The sequence below is a fragment of the Micromys minutus genome (assembly GCF_963924665.1).
Source record: "Micromys minutus genome assembly, chromosome: X".
Lineage (NCBI taxonomy): Eukaryota > Metazoa > Chordata > Mammalia > Rodentia > Muridae > Micromys > Micromys minutus.
Genome location: NC_137970.1, coordinates 15,827,489 through 15,852,268, shown reverse-complemented (window position 1 = coordinate 15,852,268; position 24,780 = coordinate 15,827,489). Strand labels below are relative to the sequence as shown.

The following is a 24,780-nucleotide window of genomic DNA, read 5'->3' as shown; positions in this document are numbered from 1 at the left end:
TAATCTGTGGATGTAAGGCTATGTATTTATAACATAGTTAGAAATTGTCCTGGTTTAGGAAAGTGATACTAATACATTCTTCCCTAAGATTCATGACCTCAAACAGCCATGGGCAGTTGGCTAAGTTTACAATCAGTGTTAGGCATAAATGCCTTTATACTGAATGGGCCTTGGACCAATTAGGTGGCTGTTGGTTACTTCTGGGACACAAGTACCACTACTGTACCTTTTGGGATCTCTTCCCATACTGGCCACTGCTGTGCTTTGTAGACTTTACAGCTGGATAGAACTATTGATTGTTTTTCTTCCTTGGCAGTTTGCATCTCTTCTTCTAATCCTTCTAGTCCTCAGAGAGAAGATATCCAGGTCAAATTCAGACCTCAGTCTTCATCCATCGATAGGGACTTCCCTTCAATATCTGGGGAGCAGCTAAAACACAGCAAAAGCCCATATTAGTATTTTGAATTCACTTGACTAACAACTTGAGGGGAGGTTTCTCATGCCTGGTACTGGAGTTTTTGTTAAAGTCTATGGTTTACTTTCTTTAGCATCTTTACCTGTTTATTTACTCCACTTAGTAGCGCTCTTACTTTCTGGCACATTTCTAAGTAGGTTAAGAACTGGTCCCCACAAAAGTTTCAGTTTGTGTATTACTTACCAGTGTTCAGTGTTTAGAATTCTCTTCTTGGGGCTGGAGAGATGGCTCAGCGTTTAAGAGCACCAATTGCTCTTCTAGAGGTCCTGAGTTCAGTTCCCAGCAACCACATGGTGGCTCACAACCATCTGTAATGGGATCTGATGCCTTCGTCTGGTGTGTCTGAAGACAGCTACGGTGTACTCACATAAATAAAATAAATGAATCTTTAAAAAAATACAGTGCACCATTATATGTTAGAAGCATGTAATTTATTTTTCATTTTATTTTTTAGTTCATGTTTAGGCACTTATGGTTGTGAGACTAGAGACTGGAGAGATGGCTCAGTGGTTAAGAGCACTACTCTTCCAGAGGTCCTGAGTTCAATTCTCAGCAACCACATGGTGGCTCACAACCATCTGTAATGGGATCCGATGCCCTTTCCTGGTGTGTCTGAAGATAGCTATGTGTACTCATACATTAATAATTAAATCTTTAAAAAAGAATTCTCTTCTTTTTAAGCAAAATTTATATAATGAAATACAGAAATCTTAAATGTACAGAAGGGTGAGTTTTGATACACTATGCATATGAGGATTCTAAAAATTTCCACTAATACATAAAATGGTAGGTCGCCCTAGAAATTTTCATGTGTTTTAATTTTTTTTAAGACATGATCTAATGATGTAATATTGGTTGGTCTGGTGTTTGCTGTGAAGACCAGGCTGGTCTCTGCCTTTCATGCATTGATTTGAACTAACTATACTATGTGACTTTTCTAACAGAATCAGCAGCCTTACTGACAGCCAGAAGTAGTTGATTAACTACAAGGCTGTGCTCAGATCTCTTTTTTCTTTACTAACTGATACTGTAGGGGAGAACCAGGTGGCATTTAATACAATTTGGTGCTCAGTGCCCTTCACTTTGATAATTAATTCACCCAGAACATTTCTTTTTCCTGGTCAAACAGACATTATAATTAAATTTATCAGTTTAGATCAGGATGAAACCATAATTGTTTTATTTAATTGTAATTTAATGTTTGTAAGGTTTAAGGACCAGCATTAAGTGGTTGTTTTTTTTTTGAATCTATGTATGTTTTAAAGTAAAACATAATGCTGCTGAACAGAAATTATTCCCAGTTCAGTCTGTAGGGTGAGCCTTAATATTTTCAGACTCACATGGAGGCTATTGGTTGATATAGTCACAAAATACTCAAGTGTAGTGTGCGCATATCTGAGTAGCATTTAGATGAGGAACCCTTTGGCTTATTTGGAAAATGACTTAGAGCAAACAATCTAAGTTATCCCCTTGAATCCTAGCCTCTGATTACAGTTGTTTGTTTGTTTGTTTGTTTATTAAGTATCCATGAAGGATTGGTTCCAGAAGTCCTCCAAACACATCCCCCAAACTGTTGGGATGCTCAAGTACCTCATATATAAAAGCATAATGTTTGCACAGAGAAGCATCTCTAGTTACCTCGGACACCCAATACACTACTGATGCTGTGTATATCGTTGTTGTAGTGTATTATTTAAGAAATAGTGGAAGAAGAGACATCTAAGAATCTACAAAACAGAGACAGGTTTTCACTCTTTGAATTATTTTTAGTCCACAAATGGTTGAATCTACCACCATAGAACCTATGCAGTTTCAAGTCGAGCTACAATTACGTAAGAATCAGATGACTCTATGATCCAGGGATTGTGAGAGACAATATAGGCTAGATTGTCAGACGTACTGATGGCTAATCCTTGTCCTTAGCCAACATGCCTGTGGCTTTCATTTTCTTGGTTAATGGCATTGTTGCTGATTATCAATGTAAGCATTCCCAGGAGAATGCCTAATCCAGGGATTTTCCCACTTTAGCACTCACCATCACCTAGAGGAATTAAAACACACAGTACTGGCTCCACCCCCGAATTTGTGATTCAATAGGCATTAGGCTAGGGTGATTTCCATTTCCCACAAGCTACCAGGAGATAATAAAGCTGCAGGTCAAGGGCTGATTTTTTAAGAACCACTGCCTTCAGGTAGTGGATTGGTAAATGAATGGATTAATGGGGTTTCTTATACCAGGTAACATTTCTTCCCTTCTATAATGTCCTATAGAGCTGCTTATGGTTAACAGACAGGGCTCCTTTGTAAAGTTTTTAAATGGGGAGGATACACAGCAACCTACACAGGAGGAATTTAAGTTTGTGCTGGGACTTTTCACAGTCCTAACTGATCTTGTTTCAGACAAAGAAAGAATCCAGGCCCAAACAACACAGTGCAGTTTTAATTAACTCTCTCCTGTGTTAGAACCCTCAGGATGAGATAGTATGTGGCTATTGAGACCATATATCCCACATTTCCCAAGGACAGCTCTGATTTCACATACTCTGTCCTTTTGTCCCCATAAATATAATTGTTAGACCGTGTCCTGCTTTTAGGCTCAGAAACTATTATTCCCATATGCATGGCCTAGGGGCCCTGGCAAGTCAAAAGTGAGTTTTTCCTTTCCCTTTAGATTATGGGGGCTGGAGTACAGGCTTGGCTCGTAGAAATGTCTAAAGAGTCAGGAATAAATTTAAACATTTGGAAGCATTAGTAGGCTGCATGTTCCTCTTGTTTTCCTCTTAGATATGCCAGTGACCCTTCTCCAGCTCTTGGGCTGTTACAGACAGGAAATGTCTGGGTACTGGAGAGTCCTGAAGTGGTACTTTCAGCTGCCATATACTCTTTCCCCTCTACCCCTGGAAGAACCACTCCAAAGAATAGTCCATTGCCACCATCCAATGACCGCTCCACACCATCTAAGATCTACCTATGTTTCCAGGCAGAAAGTTTTTCCTTCTTCCTGTCATAAGACCTTTTATTATCATTTGTTTCTTCCCTTTCTCCCACCCTGTTTTCAGTCAAATTGAGAGCAGTCAGTCTTCATCCTCAAAACTCTTTAAACCCTCCCTTTTAAAATTAGATACTCTGTATTACATTTGAGATGTTATCCCTTAATCTCACCCTCTCCCATCCCACCTCCCCCTCCATTTGCCTTCACAAAGGTGCACTCCCTTCTGAGCTTCCTTTCCACCCCATTGCCTTGTCATTCCCCTACATTGGGAAACCATGCCCTCTCTGGAACAAAAGCCTCTTCTCACATTGATGCCAGACACTGGAATCGTCAGCTACATACACAACTGGATCAATAGATCTCTCAAAGTGTGCACAAAGGTTGGTGTTTTACTCCATGGGTGTATTGGAGGATTTGGTTGGTTGATAATGTTGTTCTTCCCATGAGGTTGCAACCCCTTTCAGCTCCTTAGGTCCTTTCTTTAGCAACCTCATTGGGATCCCTGGGTTCAGACCGATGGTTAGCTGCAAGCATGCTCAGCTGTATCTATATGACTCTAGCATAGTCCCTGAGGGGGCATCTCTGTCTGGTTCCTGCCAGTAAGTACTTTTTGGGACCAGCTAAAGTGCTTGAATTAGGTGACTGCATAAGTGGTGGATCCCCATTAAACCCCCTTTTTTTAAAAGATTTATTTACTTTATGTATGTGAGTACTCTGTAGCTTTCTTTAGACACACCAGAACATGCATCAGATCCCATTACAGATGGTTGTGAGCCACCATGTGGTTGCTGGGAATTGAACTCAGGACCTGTGGAAGAGCAGCCAGTGCTCTTAACCACTGAGCCACCTCTCCAGCCCCTTTTAAATCCTTTATGTGCCTAAAAGTCATCATATTTAAGCCATCCTTCCTGGGTCCAGATTTAACTCTCCTTGGAGCTCCTTTATCTTCCCTGCACATATCTCACTTGCCAACTGTTTAATCATCTTTGCCATAGGAGAATGACTCAGACAATCTGGGCGAAAAGTGCAGCAAAGCCTGAAGCTTTACAGCTTGTCCTAATAGGCATGTGAAATGTTTAGCGGAGCCTATTTTCAAGCGCACAATTGTGAGCAATTTAAGGTGGACTGTACATGGAACCCATTTCCTCTTGTGGCTCCCCCAACAGGGCCTCTCCTTAGCAGCTGAAATGAGTTAGCAGCAATCAGTGCAGAGTAGGAATCCTGTGGTTTCTGCCCTTCCCTCCTGCTGGTACTATGGCAGCTAGTCTTTTTAAATGAGCTTTCTCCCTGGTACAGCCAGGCAGTCTGTGGGACTTTAGAGTTGGTTAGACAAAGGATCTAGGCCTCACCTTTGCCAAAGACTAGGAGTTACTAGTCCTGAAGCGCCACTGGCAATTTTAAAAGCAATTGGAGAGGGCTGGGGTTGGTGATGAGCAGGTATTGGTGAGATCAGGGGAGAAAACAATGCATCTGGAGATTTTAAATTGTGGTTTTGCAAGTTTATCAGGGCCTCTTTTTCCTTTTTCTGTTTTTTTAGCCTTTGCATACTTTGCCTTTTCCCACTCTCTCAACACAGTCAAAGTGATGGGTACAGTCTGTGGCAGAATTCCAGTCTAAGGCTCCTGAGGTTTCTAAAACAAAGGATGGCAATTTGTTGCACAACAGGATTCCCTTTGTTAGGCAGTTTACCTGCACTTTGTGGAATGTGTTTCCGAAACCATTTAAAGGTTGTGATGAGACTCTGGGGCCCTGCTGTTGTAGGTAATGCTGCAGGGTGGAGCCAGGGCTCTTGACCACCAGGATAATTTGGATCTAGCTGATAGTACTGCTGGGGAAAGGGCAAGAGCCAACTGATAGTTCTCATCTTTTCTCTGCTGGCTCTTCTGTTTTAATCAAATCTTTGAAAGTCTTCTCTTTGTAACTGCTAGCCAAACAACTCCTCTCTGCAAAACTGCCAAGGCCATTAATATGTCATGGCGGACAGATGGAGGAGGAGCAGAAGGAGGAGGAAGAGATGAGGGTCAGGGAACACTTAGGCATTTGTGAGAGGCATTGAAGACTTCTTCACAGGCAGGAACAGAAACTGTCTTGGGGTGGGGGGTAGGGAGAGCACTTTGATTGAAGCATTAGCTATGTTGGCTTTGGGCCAAGGCAAATTGCCAGAGAACCATTAAACTCTGTGTAATTCCATATAATTCACAGCAGCCACAGGTAATTTGGATCAGACCTGACAAAACTTCACTATCGCTTATTGTCCATTAGTGCTGAATGCATACTACAGATATTCAGGTATTTTAAGTTATATCATGGTAACCATAATAAACCCCAAACCAGGAAACATGGCTTGATAAAGGATTATCTTCCGACCCATGAATTTATTTATGAGAATCATGAAAAGGCATAAACATGGCAATCACTAAATGATAAAATTCTGAATCTACTGAACAAATGGCCTTTAAATAGGAACTAGTGTGACATGAAGTTAGATGGGGGCAAACTCTTCTTTAAACATTGGAGACCCTCATAGACACAACTTTTAGGAGCTGAAAAGAACTGGCTAAGCATTGACACAAGTGAAAATCTGGTTCATATTCGTAGTCTGTATTTGCTCTTAGAATTTTTCAGAAATACTAGACTGAAAAAGTCTGTAGTAATACCTGTATGCAGGCAGGTAGAATACAGGTTATTTTCAATTTCCAGATGCTGGGGGTAGTTAAATCTCCCAACGTTCATGGTTACTATGTGTTACATTGATATCCCAAGGCTTAGAATGTTATAAACTAAGGAGAATCAGATCTTGGCACAAGATATTTATTGTAATGTTCTTAGGTTTCCTTAAAGGCTTCATTCCTTACAATAAATTAGGAACCTAACATTTACTCTTTGGAAAATTCAAACAAGGAATGTTAAGCTCAAGGTTAATTATCCTGGAATATTCTGAGCCAATAAAAATACTCTCTCTCTCTCTCTCTCTCTCTCTCTCTCTCTCTCTGTTTTGGAACTGTATGAAAGGATTTCAGTAAAATGTGCATAGTCAGATCACATTGCACTTCTGAGCTTCTGCTATTTACATTGTATGAATCATTCCTTAGTCTGTCTGATTTAATTAGTGAACATGAATACCAGATATTAGTGGTAAGTTTAAGTTTATATAGGACACCCAGGAAGGACTAAGACAGAGCAGAAGAGCTAGGAAGATGCCAGGGAGGACTAGGAAGATGCCAGGGAGGACTAGGCACACAAGGCAATCTTAAATGTCTTAGCAGAGGAATAGGAGAGAAGTGGAAGGACAGTTCAGGAGGTTTTGAATGATGTTTCTTTAGGTAAGGGACATAAAACAGCACCGCAGTGATTTTTGCCTGGGAAGAACACGCTCAGTGCCAAGGTATGTGGAGTCTGCTAGCCAATGGGCTCCATCGTAATTGGGTGAAAGACAAGGCTTTACTTCTGAACTTAAGGTTAGAACTACAAATAATCAGGGATACAAAAAATAATAATGAATAAAATGCTTTCCTGTTTTTTGTTTAAACTTAATCCCTACAAGCAGAAAAAAAAATGCCTTCTGCATTCTTGCTTCCCCAGATCTAGACATCAAATGCCCATCAGTTTCTCCCCTGGCCCAATGCTAATCCTGGCCTTGCAAACAGAAAATGATATCTGCTGTAAGAATAAGCCATGCCTTCTACATCTCACTGAGCAGGAAGGAGATGATGTGTCACTTCACAGTTCCTATGTGAACAGGAACCTCAGAAGTGACAGTGTGATGGCTCACTTACTCCCAGATTTGCAACCCTCTGTGAAAACAACAGCAAGTGTGGCAGTTTAATTTAAAGATAGATCTGTCCTGAGGCAAATAAAGAATATTATTGTTACTGTCTTCACACTATACACATATGCCTTGCTTTGTCTTTCTGTGAGAGCCTTTTGCTTTGGTAGCCTGGCAGAGGATGCAGAGAAGTTAAATGACCCTTTTCTTCTTCATTTCCCAATGACCAGAGGGATACATGTGGGCCAGAGATTCAAATCATTGCTGAGTAAAGGGAGCTGGGACAGAAGCAATGTTTTGGGCATAAAGGATAGATAGCCAGCTCTGGAAATCAGAAAGCAAGCTCCATTTCGTTTATTCCACATCTGGTGGTACACCTCAAGTAAAATGATCAAGTGGTTCCCAGTTAGCAGAGCAGGCCAGTGGTTTCCATGGATGACCTTTAGTCTCTCCTATGAAGATTATTCAATATGTTAGTCCTTTTTTAGTCTGAGATGACTAATGCTGAGTTTATACACTCTTTAGAAATTCTATTTGGCTTTTTTGCATAATAGGTTATGAGTAATGGCTTCGGAGAACTACCATTGAGTTATTCAATGAGCTTGGCTTGTGGGTGGTTCAGATTCATAATAATCATATCCTTTTGGATCAAAAGTTCATTTCTGTTTCATTCAGAAACGCTATTTTGAAAGAAGGTTTAGATCAAATTGATTAAGAGTTTGCATATTAGCAATAGGTTGATAGTATAGTAATAATAATCGAAACATAAATAATGATCTCTAATAATGTTAGACTTTAACAAATATTCTTGTTTTGATTTTTTTAGACTTATATAGAGGAGCTGAAAATGAGCTCAGATACTGAACTTTAATGATGACAACTTCTTCCAGAAGATAGGAGTCCAAATTTTAGTATTTAGGTACACCCTTCCCTTTAATTTCATCTACCCTGGTCTGCCCTATCCGTTCTCTACCACATTAACTTTGTAAGTTTCTCTGATTGTTTGTACTACTTTAGTCCCAATCATACTGAGTAGCTAAGAATCATGGGCAATTAAAACAAAACAAAAAAAACACAAAACAAAGCAAGTCACAACAAACAAACAAAAACCAGCAAAGAGGGTAACTATGATTGTAAAGGCATGTGAATAAATTGCTTGGGGTACTTGAAATGTTCTATGTATTCCTCTAACTGTTAAGTGTAGAAGATAAATATTTCTTAACATTTATTGAGACAGGTGTGTTTTCCTGTATGTAAATCAGTCATTAAAACATTAAACATTTCTAGAGTAGACAGCTTATATTTCTGAAAGACAGAACAGTTTTTAGTAAATGGTCAGCTTCCTTAATAGAGCTTTAATGTCCGAACTGACACATTCCACGGTTCTCTCTGTTTTGAGACTGTTTTTATCCACACCTGCACCTGGGTTGACATTTTCCCTAGGAAATAAAAACAAGGATCGACGCTTCATTTTCTTTACCTGCCAACTGGTAAAGGGCAAAGGTTTGGTTTGGTTTTTTGACAGCTCCTGTCACTTTCTATCTTTGATCCTACACACAACATCAGTCCTCACTGAATAGTAGAGTCATCATTTGCTGTGCCTCTTGTCAGTCCTAGATCTATCTTCTTCTTATGGTCCAGGAAAACACCAATCTCTAACAGCTTTACTTCACCAGGCCAAGTCACAGAGGAAAACTAAGTCTTCTTAAGCATCGTTATTGCCCTCTCATCAGATTGCCCATGTTTCTTGGCTACTCAGTATGATTGGAACTAAAGTAGTATAAACGATCAAAGTTGTGTGAATGTGTTTCTTTGTGTGAATACATGTGTAAGAAGCCAGATAAAGGCACTGGATTCCCAGGACCTGGAGTTACAGACGGTTGTAACCAACCTAAAGTAGGTGCTAAGAACCAAATTTGGATCTTTTATAAAGGAATGAACACTATTAACCACTGACTCTTATCTCCACCCCCTCCCCACTGATTAGCTGTTACTGTTCCGATGTTCCTGTCATATCATATGGACTCATATAATATACTGGTCTCTTTCACTTAACACAATATGATGTTCCTGAGATTCACATGTTCTATTGCTATATACTGTGCTATTTTGTGTAAATATAAGTACCAAAGGACTTCTAGGTTGTTCCCAGTTTTCCTGTATTATGAATAAGAAACTTTTCATGAACATATGCAGTATTTCCTTGGGTATCCCTAGGTATATATTGCATATGAGGGTTTCTAGAGTGGTTCGATAGTTGCATACTATTGCTAGCAACATTAAGAGTTCAAGTTACTTTTTATTTCTTTCAGTAGCTAGTATTTTAAAATCTTTTACTTTTTTGCCATTCTCAAGGATTTACTGTGATATTGTTTGTGATTTAAGATTAAATTTTATGATCCAAATATTGAGCATATTTTATATACTTATTCGACATTTGATTTTCTTGTTTAGTAGAATGAATGCTCGGAATTAATTGCCAATTGTTAATTAGCTGTTTGTTACAGTTTTCAGTATTCTATTTAAAAAGATTTATTTATTTTATGTACACTGCTGCTGTCTTCAGACTTACCAGAAGAAAGGGCATTGGATCCCATTACAAATGGCTGTGAGCCACCATGTGGTTGCTGGGAATTGAACTCAGGACCTCTGGAAGAGTAGTGAGTGCTCTTAACTACTGAGCCATCCTTCCACCCCTAGTCTCACAACCATAAGTGCCTAAACATGAACTAAAAAATAAAATGAAAAATAAATTATGTGCTTCTAACATATAATGGTGCACTGTATTTTTTTAAAGATTCATTTATTTTATGTATGTGAGTACACTGTAGCTGTCTTCAGACACACCAGACAAGGGCATCTTAACCACTGAGCCATCTCTCTAGCCCCAGTTTTCAGTATTCTGAATGTATAATATATTCTAGTCTTCTTTTATTATATTTTTATGCAATATAGTTTATTCACATTTCCACTCCCCCAACATCTTCCAGATAGTTTTCCACCAGACCTTTGTCAGATATCTGTTCTGAATATTTTCCCAGCTTGTGCTTCATGTTTTTACCTTATTTAGTGTCACCTTTGATGAAATACAAGTTTTGGTTTCTTTTGTGGTTTCTGACTTTCCCATCCTTACCAAGAAGCCTCTACCTACTTCAAGGTCACAAAGTATTATTCCTATGTATTCTTCAGGCTTCATTTATAAACTCTCTATGTCTATGATCTATCTATCTATCTATCTATCTATCTATCTATCTATCTATCTATCTATCTATATATATATATATATTTAGTAATCATGTATATCTGTAAAATTGCTTGCAACATACATACCCAATAAAAAGAATTTTACTTGTGGATTATATAATGCATGTTTAATGACCTTAATATCAGCAAAAGACTTTATTATAAATAAGCAGCTTAGGTTGATAAAGTGCAAAGAGACCCTATAAGCATCCCTGCTAATAGTGGGAGAGACCCTCAGTTCATTCTCATGCAGTCATGTTTATCTTCTCTTACCTGGCCCATGGAGGGAGTAGGACCATCTTCTTTAAGAAGGCAGGAACAAAACTCATCTTATTTTTGGTTGTTGAGTAGAGACACTGCATTTAAATGCCTTGCCCTATTCTTATCAACAAATTCCTAGATTTCAGCTTGGCTCTGGGCTCACTGAGGTTTGGCAGAGATGCTCAGAATTCAACTTGGGCTAATCCCTGGAAAGATGTAATGATTCAAAGGTTTAAATTCCTTTGTTATGAGGCTTTATAAACTAGATGGTGATTAAGCAGTTGGGGAAGATGGTGTCTGTAGGGACAGGGCCACAGCAGAATTCTGTTGATACAAGATCAGGGGAGTCCTTGGGACAGATCTATAGGACAGCTCCTTGTAGAATTTAGTTACCTGCTTCTTAGCTGGCAAAGGCTTTCTCCCCTGGGGTCCATTTTCTCACTTTAGATATATGTGTGGATTATTGCTTTAAATAGAACTTCTTACATATTTTAATCTGGCTATGGTTTTCCAATTAACCTGCATGTAAAAACCAGATTTTGGTTTTATGATTTGTCTTTATGGAATAAAATAGGGAATATGAAATTAGGTGCAATAGAAATCTTTGTTTTGTTTTGTTTCCCCTAGATGGTTTTGGTGACCTAGAGTAATTTGAGAGACAAGTTAAGGTAGACATTGTCTATAAACTAGAATCAAAGTGTTGACAACCATGACAAGGACATTGCAGAGGTTTCAAAGCAGGGCACCCTGATTAATTTCTTCTGGCACGAAAAGATCTTAACAGATAGCATCAGTGAAAAGGGCAAAGATCAGAAACAGCCCACAGTCTGAGGTGTGCTTATGATTTCATACCGTGTTTCTGAAGGAGCAAGGACTTTATCTGTTCTTTGACGAGCAAATTTTCTAATAATTGAGCTTACCAAAGTCAACTTTTATTCATTTCTACATTTCATTCCACTGATAGCCCAAAATGGGCCAGGGTGCTTAACATGTGTTTGAATGTGATTTAGAGCTTGAAAAATCTTTCAAAGATGCTATAAAGTTCCTCTCTCTCTCTCTCTCTCTCTCTCTCTCTCTCTCTCTCTCTCTCTCTCTCTCTCTCTCTCTCTCTCTGTCATACACATACACACAGAGGGAGGGAGAGAGAGGGAGAGACAGACAGACAGACAGACTCTGTTTCTCTGTGTGTTTGTGCTTTTGTGTATGTATGTATACAGACATATGGACTAATCTTTATCTGTTTATACAAGGAATATATCATCTAATAGATATGATTTTTACTTTCTTAAAAATAGGGACAAATTGGTAGAATAACGATTAAGGTCTAGTAATTTGGCCAGAGCCTTAGAGATTTGACCAAAAATGTTTCATTTGACGCATATTTTTATCCATAATTTTTTACAAACATTATAATCATAATCACATCATTGACTGATTTTGGTTTTGTATCCTTTTTATTAGTAGTATTTTTAACTGTACAAAATAAACACTTTCATCATACCATTTTCAAACATATACATTAAGTAGCTTGATCATACTCACAACCCCCTTTTCCTTTCATCCCTTTTTACTTCTACTTTTTATCTCTACATCCCTATTAATCTTCTTTTACTTTCATGTCTTTACTACAAGATTTTACATATGAGACAAAATATGTACTACCTTTTGTGAATCTGACTTATTTTGCTCAGTATGATGATCTCTGGTTCCACCTCTTTTCCTGAAAACAACATATTAATAACTTTTCTTCATGACTAAATAAAACTTCATTGTGTCTTTACTTATTATATTAGTACAAATATAATTATACATATATTTATACATATATAATATAAACACATATATAAGCAAATTAATATGCACAAACATGTATGTATATGTATGTGTGTATCATATCACATTTTCTTAATCTTCTTATCTCTTGATGGGCATCTAAGCTCCTAGGCTGATTCCATAACTTGATTATTATAAATAATGGTATAACAAACATGGGTATACAGGTACCTCTGTAGTTTGCTGACTTTGATTCTTTTGAGTCTATTCCCGGGAGTGGTATAACTGGGTAATTTGGTAGTTCTATTTTTACTTATGGGGAACATCATACTGGCTGGCCTAACTCATATTCTAAGCAAAATGTATAAGAGTTCCTTTCCCCCAAATCTATGGGTTTTTTATTTGTTTGTTTGTTTGTGTTTGATTTTGTCTTGTTTTTTTTATGATTCTCATTCTGACTGGAATAAGATGGAGTCTTAATATGACTTTAGAATTTAAATGTATTTATATGAGTGTGTGGATGCACATGTGGAGACCAGAGAACAACTCTCAGGAGTTAGTTCTTCTCTCTCACCATGTTGTTCATGGCGATTGAACTCAGGTTGTCAAGCTTGTCCACATGTAGCTTTGCCCGCTACGCCATCTTGCCAGCCCATAAATCTAATTTGCTTTGGGTTTCCCCTCTGCCTGAAGATATTTGTTTTTATTTTTCATATATTTATTGGACACTTACATTTCCTCATTTTTTATGATGGACTATTGTCACAATATTCAGCATCTATTGACTATTGTTAGAACTGGTAATTTTCCTACTGAATGAAGTTTTAGAATATAAAACTTATATACCCTTTTCTTTCTTTGGCTTTTGTATATCTCCTAAAATTATTTTAAAAGATCCAAACAAATATCGCTCATATTTAGCTAACTAAAGTGCAGCATGTTCTGTTGCCCATTTTCCTTTTCTCTCAAAGGGCCGACTTATCACTTTGTTGTCAACTTTCAGAGAATTTTTCCAAATATTTCCAAATCACCTGCTCATTAGCAGAAAAAAAGTGTGGCTTCTGGGATTTTTTTAGTTTCCCATTGTGCCTTATTAACCATTCCAACCTTGGATGGACTACTCTGAACCAAAGGATTCCAAATGAAGAGAATTGAGGGATGAATACTAGCCATGCTGGGTGGAGTAGAACACTGCTAAAGTCAAAATGCCAAGAGAGTGAATTAGCAGAGGAGTTTTACCTGCCCTTGATCCCTTTACACAGGCCACTGTCTTAGTTACTTTCTTAATACTGTGATAAAACACCAGGAGAAGGCAACTTGGAAAACATTTAATTAGATGCTCATGGATCCAGAGGGTTATAGTCTATGACCATTGTGGTGGGGAGTGTAGCAACAGGCAGGCAGGAATGGGGTTGGAGCAGTAACTGAGAATTTACATCCTATCCACAAGCAAGAGGGAGGGAGGAATGGAGACAGACAGACAGACAGGGAGAATGGTAAGAGACTTTTGAACTTCAAAGCCCACCTCTAATATGACACCTCCTCCAACAAGGCCTCACCTCCTCCTAAACCTTCCCAAAGTTCTACCAACTGGGAACCAAGCATTCAAATATATGAGCCAATGGAGGCCATTGTCATTGTCACTTAAACTACCAGACCATTATATGTAAAATATGGAAGCCTCAGTCTTCTTAGAAGAGAAAACAAAACACTCATGGAAGGAGGTACAGGATCAGGTGGAAGAGCAGGTATTGAAGAAGGGATCATTGTTTAGGGGCTGCCTCACTTGGGGATCCACCCCATGTACAGCCACCAGGTCCAAGCACTATCACTGATGGTGGCAGGAAGCATGAGGCTTTTAGTCTCAATCTCATTAATGTCTTTCCTGATCTTCCTTATTTCTTACTACCCACTGCTCTAAGGTTTGCCTTATGCTTATTTTTCTGGAGTTACATCATCAGGATATTAATGTGAAATATATCTGACTTTAAAGATGTAAGTGCTCATAGCTATAAATATTTCATATAAAGCAATACACAAGTTGTGCTTTCATTTTATGATAGGAATTTAATTCTTTCCTCCCTGATTTTTAAATAGCTTCTTGGTTATTCAATAGTATACAGCTCAATCTCCAAGTGTATGTGTACATTCTGTAGTATGTATTACTGTTTACTTATTTAAATAAGCTCTGATAAGTACAGGAAATAAACTTGATTTCTTTTTGACTATTTAAAGACTTGTTTGGGGGCTGGAGACATGGCTCAGGTAGTTAAGAGTTTGTACTACTTTTGCAGGGAAGTGTGGTTTGACTCCTAGCCACCCACATTTGAATATCACACAACTGCCTAATATTCTGGCTCCATTGGGCTCTATAAATACATATACACACATTCACATAAAATAATTAAAAACATAGCTTAAAAATCATAAATCATATTTAATCTAGTTTTTTACTAGAATGTGGTATAATTTAGAGAACATTCCAAGAACTTCTGAGAAGTATGTGTATTATGGTTTTGTTGGTTGTACTATTCTATACATATTTGTTAGGCCTATTTGATTTATGGTATAGTTTAATTCTGAAGTTTCTTTATTTTTGTGGATGAATTTTGTGGATGACCTATCTAGACATGAGAGTGAAAATTTAAAATACCCACTGATATCAGGATTTACCATCTTTTATGACCACTGGCCTTTATAAATGAAAATATTTACAATTGCTACATCTTAATAAGATGTTCCCTTTATTAATATGTAGTGGTCCTTATCTCTTCTAATTTTGGTTTGAAGTTTACTTAATCAAATAGCAGAATAGTTGCACCAAATTGTTTCAGCTTCTATGTACTTAATAGATGGATTTCCATTCTTTGATTCTCAGTCAGTCAGCATCTTTGATCCTGATGTTTCTCTTATAGACAAGAACTACTTCCATTTAAATTGTTTTAGTTTTGCTTTTAAGTCCAGCGGGCCTGTCTTTGTCTCCTTGATAGTGAGTTAAGAACATTTATAATTAAGGCTATTACTGGGAGATGATTATAGTTTCCCATTATTTTAATGATTGCATTTCTGGTTGTCTGGATTATTGCTTTTTCTTTTACTTTCTCATGCATTAATATTAGGGGTTTTCTGATTCACTGTATTGGATGTGATGGATTTTTTTGCTGTCTTATCTTTTTTTGTTTATATCTTTTCTATGCTATCTTGAATGAGCCATTCTTATTCCCCTGTGGTATCTTTTGGTATCTTTACAATACTACCTTGGTTATCAGGAACAGCCTTGCCTTGTGATTGTTTCTCAGTGTCCTTATTTTCGATCGGTTTGGAATGCAAACTTTCCTGGATGGAACAATCTTAGTTGCTAGTTGCCTTCATCATTCAGTGTATGTCATTTCATGCTTTTGTGGCTCCAAGTGTAACTGACAGGAAATCTGACATTTTTCTGATAGTTCTGCTATTCTTGGGCAGTTTTCCTTTCCTCCAATATTGCTTTTTACTATTGCTTATTTGTCTTCTAGTTTTTGGGGGATTTTATTTTGTTTCTAATTTAATTGTTTTTTGAAAAGCTCCAAGCCTGAATACTGTTCCCCTCCCATGTTCCCCTACTCCTGCACAAATTATTGATATTTTCTTTAATAATTATTGCTCCATATATACACAAATACTATCTATATTCATTCTCTATATCTCCTCCCTCATTATCAGGAAACTTCAGAGTCTATTTAGTTTTGGGCTGACTGCTCTGACTGCTAAGGATTGGATAACCTACCAGGAAGCTCGGACTTCAAGAGCACTGATTCTTCTTTTCTCCGGAGTCATTTATTTCCTATAGCTCTTCATCAATGGGCAAAGGCTTGTGAGTTTCTCCCCATCTGAGTCTACAGGTTTGCTGGTGTCATCATAAGGAAGTCTTGTATATGTGACTTTATTGTTGAAATTTCATGTGTACAGCTTCCTTGTCAAGCTTAAAGGGCAGTGTCTTATCCCCTGGTTCTTACCATTGGTCCAGAATTTTTATTCCTAAGAAAAATTAAAACATGTCAACACACACACACACACGCGTGCACACACACACACATTTAGAATAGAGTTAGAAATTATACCTGTTTAGGAAATTGGCAGTAAATTTTCTATAGTCCATAACCTTAATAGTTTTAAGTTTACAATCGAAGTCATGATTTGTTTGAGTTAATTGTATATCCAGCCACTTTGTTGAAATTGTTTATCTGTAGGAGTTCTCTGGTGGAATTTTTGGGGTCACTTACGTACACTATCATATCATCTGCAAACAGTGATGTTTTCACTTCTTCCCTTCTAATTTGTATTCCTTTGATTTACTTTTACTGTCTAATTTACTGGACTTCCAGTACTATGTTGAATAGGTAGGGGGAGAATGGGCAGCCTTGTCTAGTCCCTGATTTAGGTGGGATTGCTTCAAGTTTCTCATCATTTAGTTTGATGTTGGCTATCAGTTTGCTGTATATTGCTTTTAATATGTTTAGGTATGGGCCTTGAATTCCTGATCTTACAAGACTTTTAAGATTAAAAGGTGTTGAATTTTGTCAAATGCTTTCTTAGCATCTAATGAGATGATCATGTGTTTTTTTTTTTCTTTGAGTTTGGTTAGATAGTGGATTATATTGATAGATTTCTGTATGTTGAATGATCCCTGCATCCCTTGGATGAAGCCTACTTGATCATGGTGGATGATATCATTTTGATGTGTTCTTGGATTTAGTTTGCAAGAATTTTATTGAGTATTTTTGCATCAATGTTCATGAGGAAAATTGGTCTGAAGTTCTTTTTCTTTGTAGGGTCTTTGTGTGGTTTAGGTATGCTTGTAATTTTGGCTTCAAAGAACGAGTTGGGTAGTGTTCCTTCTGTTTCTATTTTGTGGAATAGTTTGGAGAGTATTGGTATTATTAAGTCTTCTATGAAAGTCTGATAGAATTCTGCACTGAACCCATCTGGTCCTGGGCTTTTTTTTTTTTGTTTGTTTGTTTGTTTGTTTGTTTGGTTGGTTGGTTGGGAGGCTTTTGATGACTGCTTCTATTTCTTTAGGATTTATGGGAATGTTCAGATGGTTTAATGATTCTGATTTAACTTTGGTATCTGGTATCTGTCTAGAAGTTTCCCCATTTCCTCTAGATTTTTCAGTTTTGTTGAGTATAGGCTTTTGTAGTAGGTTCTGATGATTTCTTCAATTTACTCAGCTTCTGTTGTTATGGCTCCCCTTTCATTTCTGATTTTGTTAATTTGGATACTCTCTGTATCCTCTAGTTAGTCTGGCTAAGGGTTTATTGATCTTGATTTTCTCAAAACCAGCTCCTGGTTCTGTTGATTCTTTGTATGGTTCTTTTTGTTTCTACTTGGTTGATTTCTGCTCTGAGTTTGATTATTTCTTGCCATCTGCTCCTCTTGGGTGTATCTGCTTCCTTTTGTTCTAGAGCTTTCAGCCATGCTGTCAAGCTGCTAGTGAATGCTCTCTCAAGTTTCTTTTTGGAGACACTCAGTGCTATGAGTTTTCCTCTTAGCACTGCTTTCATTGTATCCCATAAGTTTGGGTATGTTGTGCCTTCATTTTCATTAAGTTCTAAAAAGAATCTTAATTTCTTTCTTTATTTCTACCTTGATCATACTATCATTAAGTAGAGCATTGTTCATCTTTCATATGTATCTGGGCTTTTTGTTGTTTTTGTTGTTATTAAAGACCAGCCTTAGTCCATGGTGATCTGATAGGATGCATGGGATTATTTCGGTGTTCTTATATCTGTTGAGGCCTCTTTTGTGACCAACTATATGGTCAGTTGTGGAGAAGGTGCCATGAGGTGCTGAGAAGAAGTTATATTCTTTTGTTTTAGGATGAAATGTTCTATAGATGTCTGTTAAATCCAATTGGTTCATAACTTCTGCTAGGTTCTCTGTGTCTCTGTTCAGTTTCTGCTTCCATGATCTGTCCACTGATGAGAGTGGAGTGTTGAAGTCTCCCACTATTATGCTTTGAGCTTTAGTAAGGTTTATTTTATGGATGTGGGTGCCCTTGTATTTGGAGCATAGATGTTCATGATTGTGAGTGTTCATCATGGTAGGCTTTTCCTGTCATGAGTAAAATGTATTCTTCCTTATCTTTTTTGATAACGTTTGGTTGAAAATCTATTTTATTAGATATTAGTATGGCTACTCCAGCTTGGTTTTTGGGACCATTTGCTTGGAAGTTCCCCCCCCCCCCACCCTTTTACTCTTAGGTAGTGTCTGTCTTTGTCTCTGAGATGAGTTTCCTATATGCAGCGTAATGCTGGATCCTGTTTTTATATCGAGTCTGATAGTCTATGTCTGGGAATTGAGTCCATTGATGTTAAGAGATATTAAGGAATAGTGATATTTTCTGTTTTTTTGTTGTTAGAGGTAGAATTATGTTTGTGTGCTTTTCTTCTTTTGGTTTTCTTGCTTAGTTATTTTCTTGTTTTTCCTAGGGTGTAGTTTCCCTCCTTGTGTTGGATTTTTTCTATCTATTCTCCTTTGTAGGGCTGGATTTGTGGACAGATACTGTGTAGATTTGGTTTGTCCTGGAATATCTTGGTCTCTCCATCTATGGTAATTGAGTGTTTTGCTGGATATAGAAACCTGGGCTGAAATTTGTGTTCTTTTAGGGTCTGTATGACATGAGTTCAGGATCCCTGCTGAGAAGTTCAGTGTAATTCTGATCAGTCTGCCTTTATATGTTACTTGTCCTTTTTCCCTTACTGCTTTTAGTATTCTTTCTTTGTTTTGAACATTTGGTGTTTTGACTAATATGTGTCGGGAGGAGTTTTCTTTTCTGGTCCAGTCTATTTGGGGTTCTGTAGGCTTCTTGTATGTTTATGTTCATCTCTTTCTTTAGGCTAGAGAGCTTTTCTTCTATAATTCTGTTGAAGATATTTACTGGGCCTTTTAGTTGGGAATCTTAACTCTCCTTTATACCTATTATCCTTAGGTTTGGCCTTCTCATTGTCTCCTGGATATCCTGGATGTTTTGGGCTAGGGTCTTTTTGGTTTTGCATTTTATCTGACTATTGTGTCAATGTTTTCTATGTTGTCATCTACCTGAGATTCTCTCTTCCATCTTTTGTAATCTGTTGGTGATACTTGCATCTATGATTCCTGATCTCTTTCTTAGGTTTTCTATTTCCAGGGTTATCTCCTTTTGTGATTTCTTTATTGTTTCTATTTCCATTTTTATTTCTTTCACCTGTTTGTTTGTGCTTTCTTTTAGCCCTTTAAGTGATTTTTGTGTTTTCTCTTTAAGGGCTTCAACTTGTTTGTGTGTGTTCTCCTGGCTTTCCTGCAGTTCTTTAAGTGTGTTATTCTTGAGCTTCTCAAGGATCTCCATAGTCATCATGAAGTATGATTTTAAGTCTAAATCCTTGCTGTGGTAGGAGAACTGGGTTCTGATGTTGCTAAGTTGTCTTGGTTTCCATTTCTTATATTCTTGAGCTTGCCTCTTTTCCATCCTGTTACATGTGATGCTAGGTGATCTTGTTGTCTCTTACTGGCTCTCCTGTGGGTCTGTGGGCATGATCTCTCTCTGGGCCAGAATGGACCTGTTCCCAGAGAGCACCAAGCTACCTGGACCCTGAGAATTCCCAGCAGTCTCTCCCTGGATGGTCAGTGGGGGGGGGGGTCATGGTGGGCTCATTTGGGAGAGCCCTCGTGAGGCTCTTCTGGATGCTCTGGCATCTGGGGTCACACCCTGAGTCCTTATGGTGGTTACTGGGCTCTCTTTCCTCTGCTTGGTTGAGTCTATTTGGTTGTGTGAGCTTTTCATTTCCAATTTTTCTGTTTTTTCTACTTTAATATCACTTTCCTTGCTGACTCTTTCATATATGCTGCCTATTTTCTCATCCACATTGATAAATTTTTTCTCTATGTTGTTTAATTTCCTCTCTAGTCTTCCTCCTCATTATTCTTCATTCCTTCTCTTGCTTTTTCCTTACTAAGAACGTGAACAAACAGTTTTATAGTCTATAAAAAATAACCATGTGTTTTTTAGCTACTGACCTGGAAGTCTAGTTGTCAGAGGGATAAATAACAAATAGAAGAATCCAGTCATGGAGCAGGGGGGAAATATAGTGTAGAGGGGATGATCATTAATGTAAAACAACCCCAAAAGTCCTGATAGGTAACTAGTTAGTCATGGGGCTCAACAAATAGCCTGTCTGTACAAAGTGACTAGTTTGAGGTATACTTCAATGGCTCTTTAGTTAGATGGAGCCTTATTTCCTAATCTGAATACACCTGGGATCTGGGATTGTGCTGGATCACACACATAAAAAATTATTTGTTTCTTATCTGGCATTCACAGAATTGTCCTGAAGTGGCATTATTACACTGAACACATCTATTGTGAGGTATTTTCTGCTAGTGACTGAAAAGGGGTGTGGAATACAGAAAGAGGCAAACAGTGGCCTACAAGCATATTTAAAAATAAACAGTTTATACCTAAGTGGCAGCTACCTAGCAATAGGGAAGTTTTAACTGCAGCATTAATTAAGCATTTTAGGTTAAAAGGTTTTTTTATCTTGTGGCCTAGAAAAAAACAGACATCTTGTTGCTATAACTGAACACTTAACAAGAGGTTCTACTGAACATCAATATACGTGGAAGAGACAGCTTTTTATGGGTAGCAGTAATATGGATAATTGAGTTGTATGAATACGAAATGTGTACAGTAAATTAAGACTAATGTGCATCAGTGGAAAAAAACCTATTAGCATTCATTAGTTAGTCCTGTTTATGATTATTTGTTAACTGACAAAAAGCCTAAAGCTAAGGGCCTCTCATGCAAGCCAGAAGAATGAGACATTTAAGCCAATTTTCTGAAACTCAACTACAGCACTTCCCTTCAATTTCCCCTGCCATTTCTTTGTTGTTGTTCTTTGTTTTTTTGAAACAGAGTCTTAGATAGTCAAGACTGACCTTGAACACCCAATTCTTCTGCCTCCCCTTCACTAGTATGTGTCATTACATGTGGCATAGTAGGATATTTTTAAGGCAGGCAGTAGTGTCTATGAAGCAATAATGCTCATAACAAGGAAACAACAATGTAATACTAGTTAATTTGCTAAGAATTGTACCCCATTTGCCATTATTAGGTTGTTTTATATTGAATGGTTGAACATGTACTGGAAAAGTGTGTGTGTGTGTGTGTGTGTGTGTGTGTGTGTGTGTGTGCGCGCGTGCATACTTGAGTGTATGAATTGGCTAGTCTTTGATTTTTCAGAGGCTCATTTTTTTTAAAAGCATGTTGGGTTAGCAGCAATATATTTAATAAGTCTGTGATTTACCCAGAATTTCAATTTATTTAATGGGGCTTTAAGAATCCTGAATTAATATTTTTTTTTCTTTGAACTCAAAAGACCCTACCTGACAGCTTACAAAAGCTGACCAACCTAAAGCAATATTCTACTTTTCATGGTGTGAGCACAGGTTTAGAGGCTGTGATACAAGACTGAGGACAAAAGTTAGTATTAAAGAAGTCTGAACATAGCCTCAGTAGAAGTCATCCCTTAGTAATCTCACCTAGAGACTTCATCCCTTAAGAATTGTATGATTTAATCATTCTTACTTCCCATATTTCCCAAAACACTTAATGTGGGTGGGCTGGATTTTTATTTAACCAGATCTCTCAGTGGGCATATAAACTTTAGCAAATAATTCCCTTCTGGGGCTGGGAGCTGAGAGCTTTTTTAATTTGTGTATCTCTGCCACTTAATGTGTTTATTGTTCTGTGCATACTAAAGTACATTAAGCGCTTGGGGAATAGATTAATGATGGATGAGATGTCCCCATTATTCTAGATGGAATTAATACTCTAACAGGTGGAATTCACTTCTGTGGTAAGTAGAACATTATGTACAAAATTCACTAGAAAGCCGGCTTTTCGGGGCCCTTCTGCTTTGCCTTGCCTATCTTATTGGCTTTTGCTCCTAGTTTTGTTTTCAGAGTCCCCCCTGCCCCAGTCTGAAAACTTCCTTTGCCAAGATTACCCTGTTCACGGGGAATGTTTAGATTGTGGTAGATTAGTAAACACATTCCTAGCTTTTGCTGAATGCCCATTGGCAAGCAGTATGCTAGAAATGTGTTGAAGAGATGAAGATAATCTACTTTGTACTTACTTCATATGTTTAGAATTAGGGATGCTGATTACAGAATTTTGAGCTGGAAGTCACCATTCAGGTTTTCAGCATCAACCCCCTTGTTATAATAATCAGAACTCACACTGAGTTAAGAACTCAGAGCCCTCAAACAGGTGATGAGATAATCAGGTAAGATGGGTGCTTTTGCTATCTACAGTTGCGTATAAGGCAATTCGATGCCGCAGTGTTAGGTAACCTTCTCAGGATCTCACAGCTAGAAAGTTGGAGAGCCAGAATCCAAACACAAGTTTGTCAGATTTCAAAGCCTGTGTAAAGGTCGGAAAAGTTTTGCCAACTTTTGAGGGAGCTTTGATTTGTGTGCACATTTTGCAATGCCATGAGGCTGCTTCAGCTACTGTGTGGACTTCCTTCTGAGCATCCCTTTCTTTGCCAGAAATACTGTCTTCCCAGCTCCATTCTTTTAGGGAGGAATTGCCTTACTTTCCTCTTGCCTCCTTTCTCAAGAGCTCATTCAAGTGCTGCCTCCAGTAACCTGCGATCAGCTTCTCAGTTCTTCTTGGAACTAAATGGAATTATTTCCCAGTCCCACTTATGGTTACAAGGTTGGGAGAAATCAGGACATAAAGTTATAGGGTAGAAGTCCCCTCACCACGTGATTTCTCTTTTGTTCTCTGCAACACAGATTGAAGATGGAGGCAAGGCAGCCTTGTCCCAGAAGATGCGGACTGGTGATGAGTTGGTGAATATCAATGGCACTCCATTGTATGGTTCCCGCCAAGAGGCCCTCATCCTTATCAAAGGCTCCTTCAGAATCCTCAAGCTGATTGTCAGGAGGTAAGACTCAGGCACAGAGGCCACTGAAAAGTACTCTGTCATTATCATCAAGAAGACAGGTATTTCGTCTGAGCAAAATTGTGCAGACAACTACAGCAAAATGGACAAAGGGTCTTCGGTTCATATTTGACACTGTCACACCCTCATTGCACGCATTCATGTAAATTATTCTTCAGAACTCATCTGCTATTCTGAGGACTCAGTGACTCAAAACATGCAAGGTACTTCATAACTCAGGGGATTTTCTCTCTACTCTGTCATAACAGAGTCGTCATTCAAGTATCACATATCACCAGAGAAAAGAAGCCTGACTGCCAGCCATAGTAGGCTTTCTGGAGGCTATGGTAAACTCCATGACAGAAATGCTATGCTTGAGGAATGTATAGTCTCACAGACAGGGGGTGTGGGGGCGGGGAGCATGCATGTGTCAAAAGTAAATAATATATTTTTAAAGAAACAATGAAAATTTTCACAGAATTGTTTGTGTTTGCTACATGGATTGTTCAGACAAACTGCTAATTATAGAGAAAAAGAAATTGTCTTAGATAGAATTCACAGGATTAGATTCAAAAGAGGAGGTAAAATTTGAACTAAAGATTGGGTGTGATTAGAAAAGTCACCCATCAGAAACAGATTCTGGTAAAATGGAATTTATACAAGCAAAAGGGCAGCCAGGGACATTGACTATAGCCTTTCTTTCTCTTATTTATCAATCAGCTTTAAATCAGTAAATTCTCACCCACAAAACCTTCTCACGATAAACTCAGAGCCAATTGATAGAAACTGCCCACCTAGATAAGACAAATTGTCCTGTTATAAGTTATAAATCCTCTGGTAGCAGATCCCAAGGGATCTGCCACCTGAACCAAGTGCCTCCCTTACCTACATGATATCTCTATCTTCCTTCCTGTCCAAAAGGGCTACTATAGTCTTCTTAATGCTGCTGCCAAAGCATCTGCCTACCATGTTTTTTTTTCCTACCATCTTTTTTCTTTCTTTCTTTTTTTTTTTTTTTTGCAAATTGTAAGATAATTGCATAATTTCACCCTCCTTTTCCCTCCCTCTAAATCCTTTCCCCTTGTACTCTTTCAAATTCATGGCCTCTTTTCCTTTGATTGCTATTGAGAGCAGGAGAAACAGTAGCCAATACCAAATGGTCATACGAGTAACATAGGAACATAGCGTGTTGTATTTATGTACTTAGGGACACACATTCACACACACACACACACACACACACACACACTTTTTATTGATGGATATCAGGACCTCCTGATATTAGGAACGTGCTCTTACATTTGAA

General features: G+C 38.0%; 1 protein-coding gene across 1 annotated transcript in view; it reads left to right on the top strand.

The window, feature by feature from the left end:
* SHROOM4 (shroom family member 4) overlaps window positions 1-24,780 on the top strand; it is a gene marked incomplete at its 5' end in the record, with an annotated part of 197,893 nt that overhangs the window by 79,990 nt on the left and 93,123 nt on the right. Inside the window, one exon of the mRNA XM_080909984.1 lies at window positions 23,326-23,477. Within this exon, the coding sequence (XP_080766110.1) occupies window positions 23,326-23,477 (152 nt within the window). The remainder of the gene's footprint in view (window positions 1-23,325; window positions 23,478-24,780) is intronic.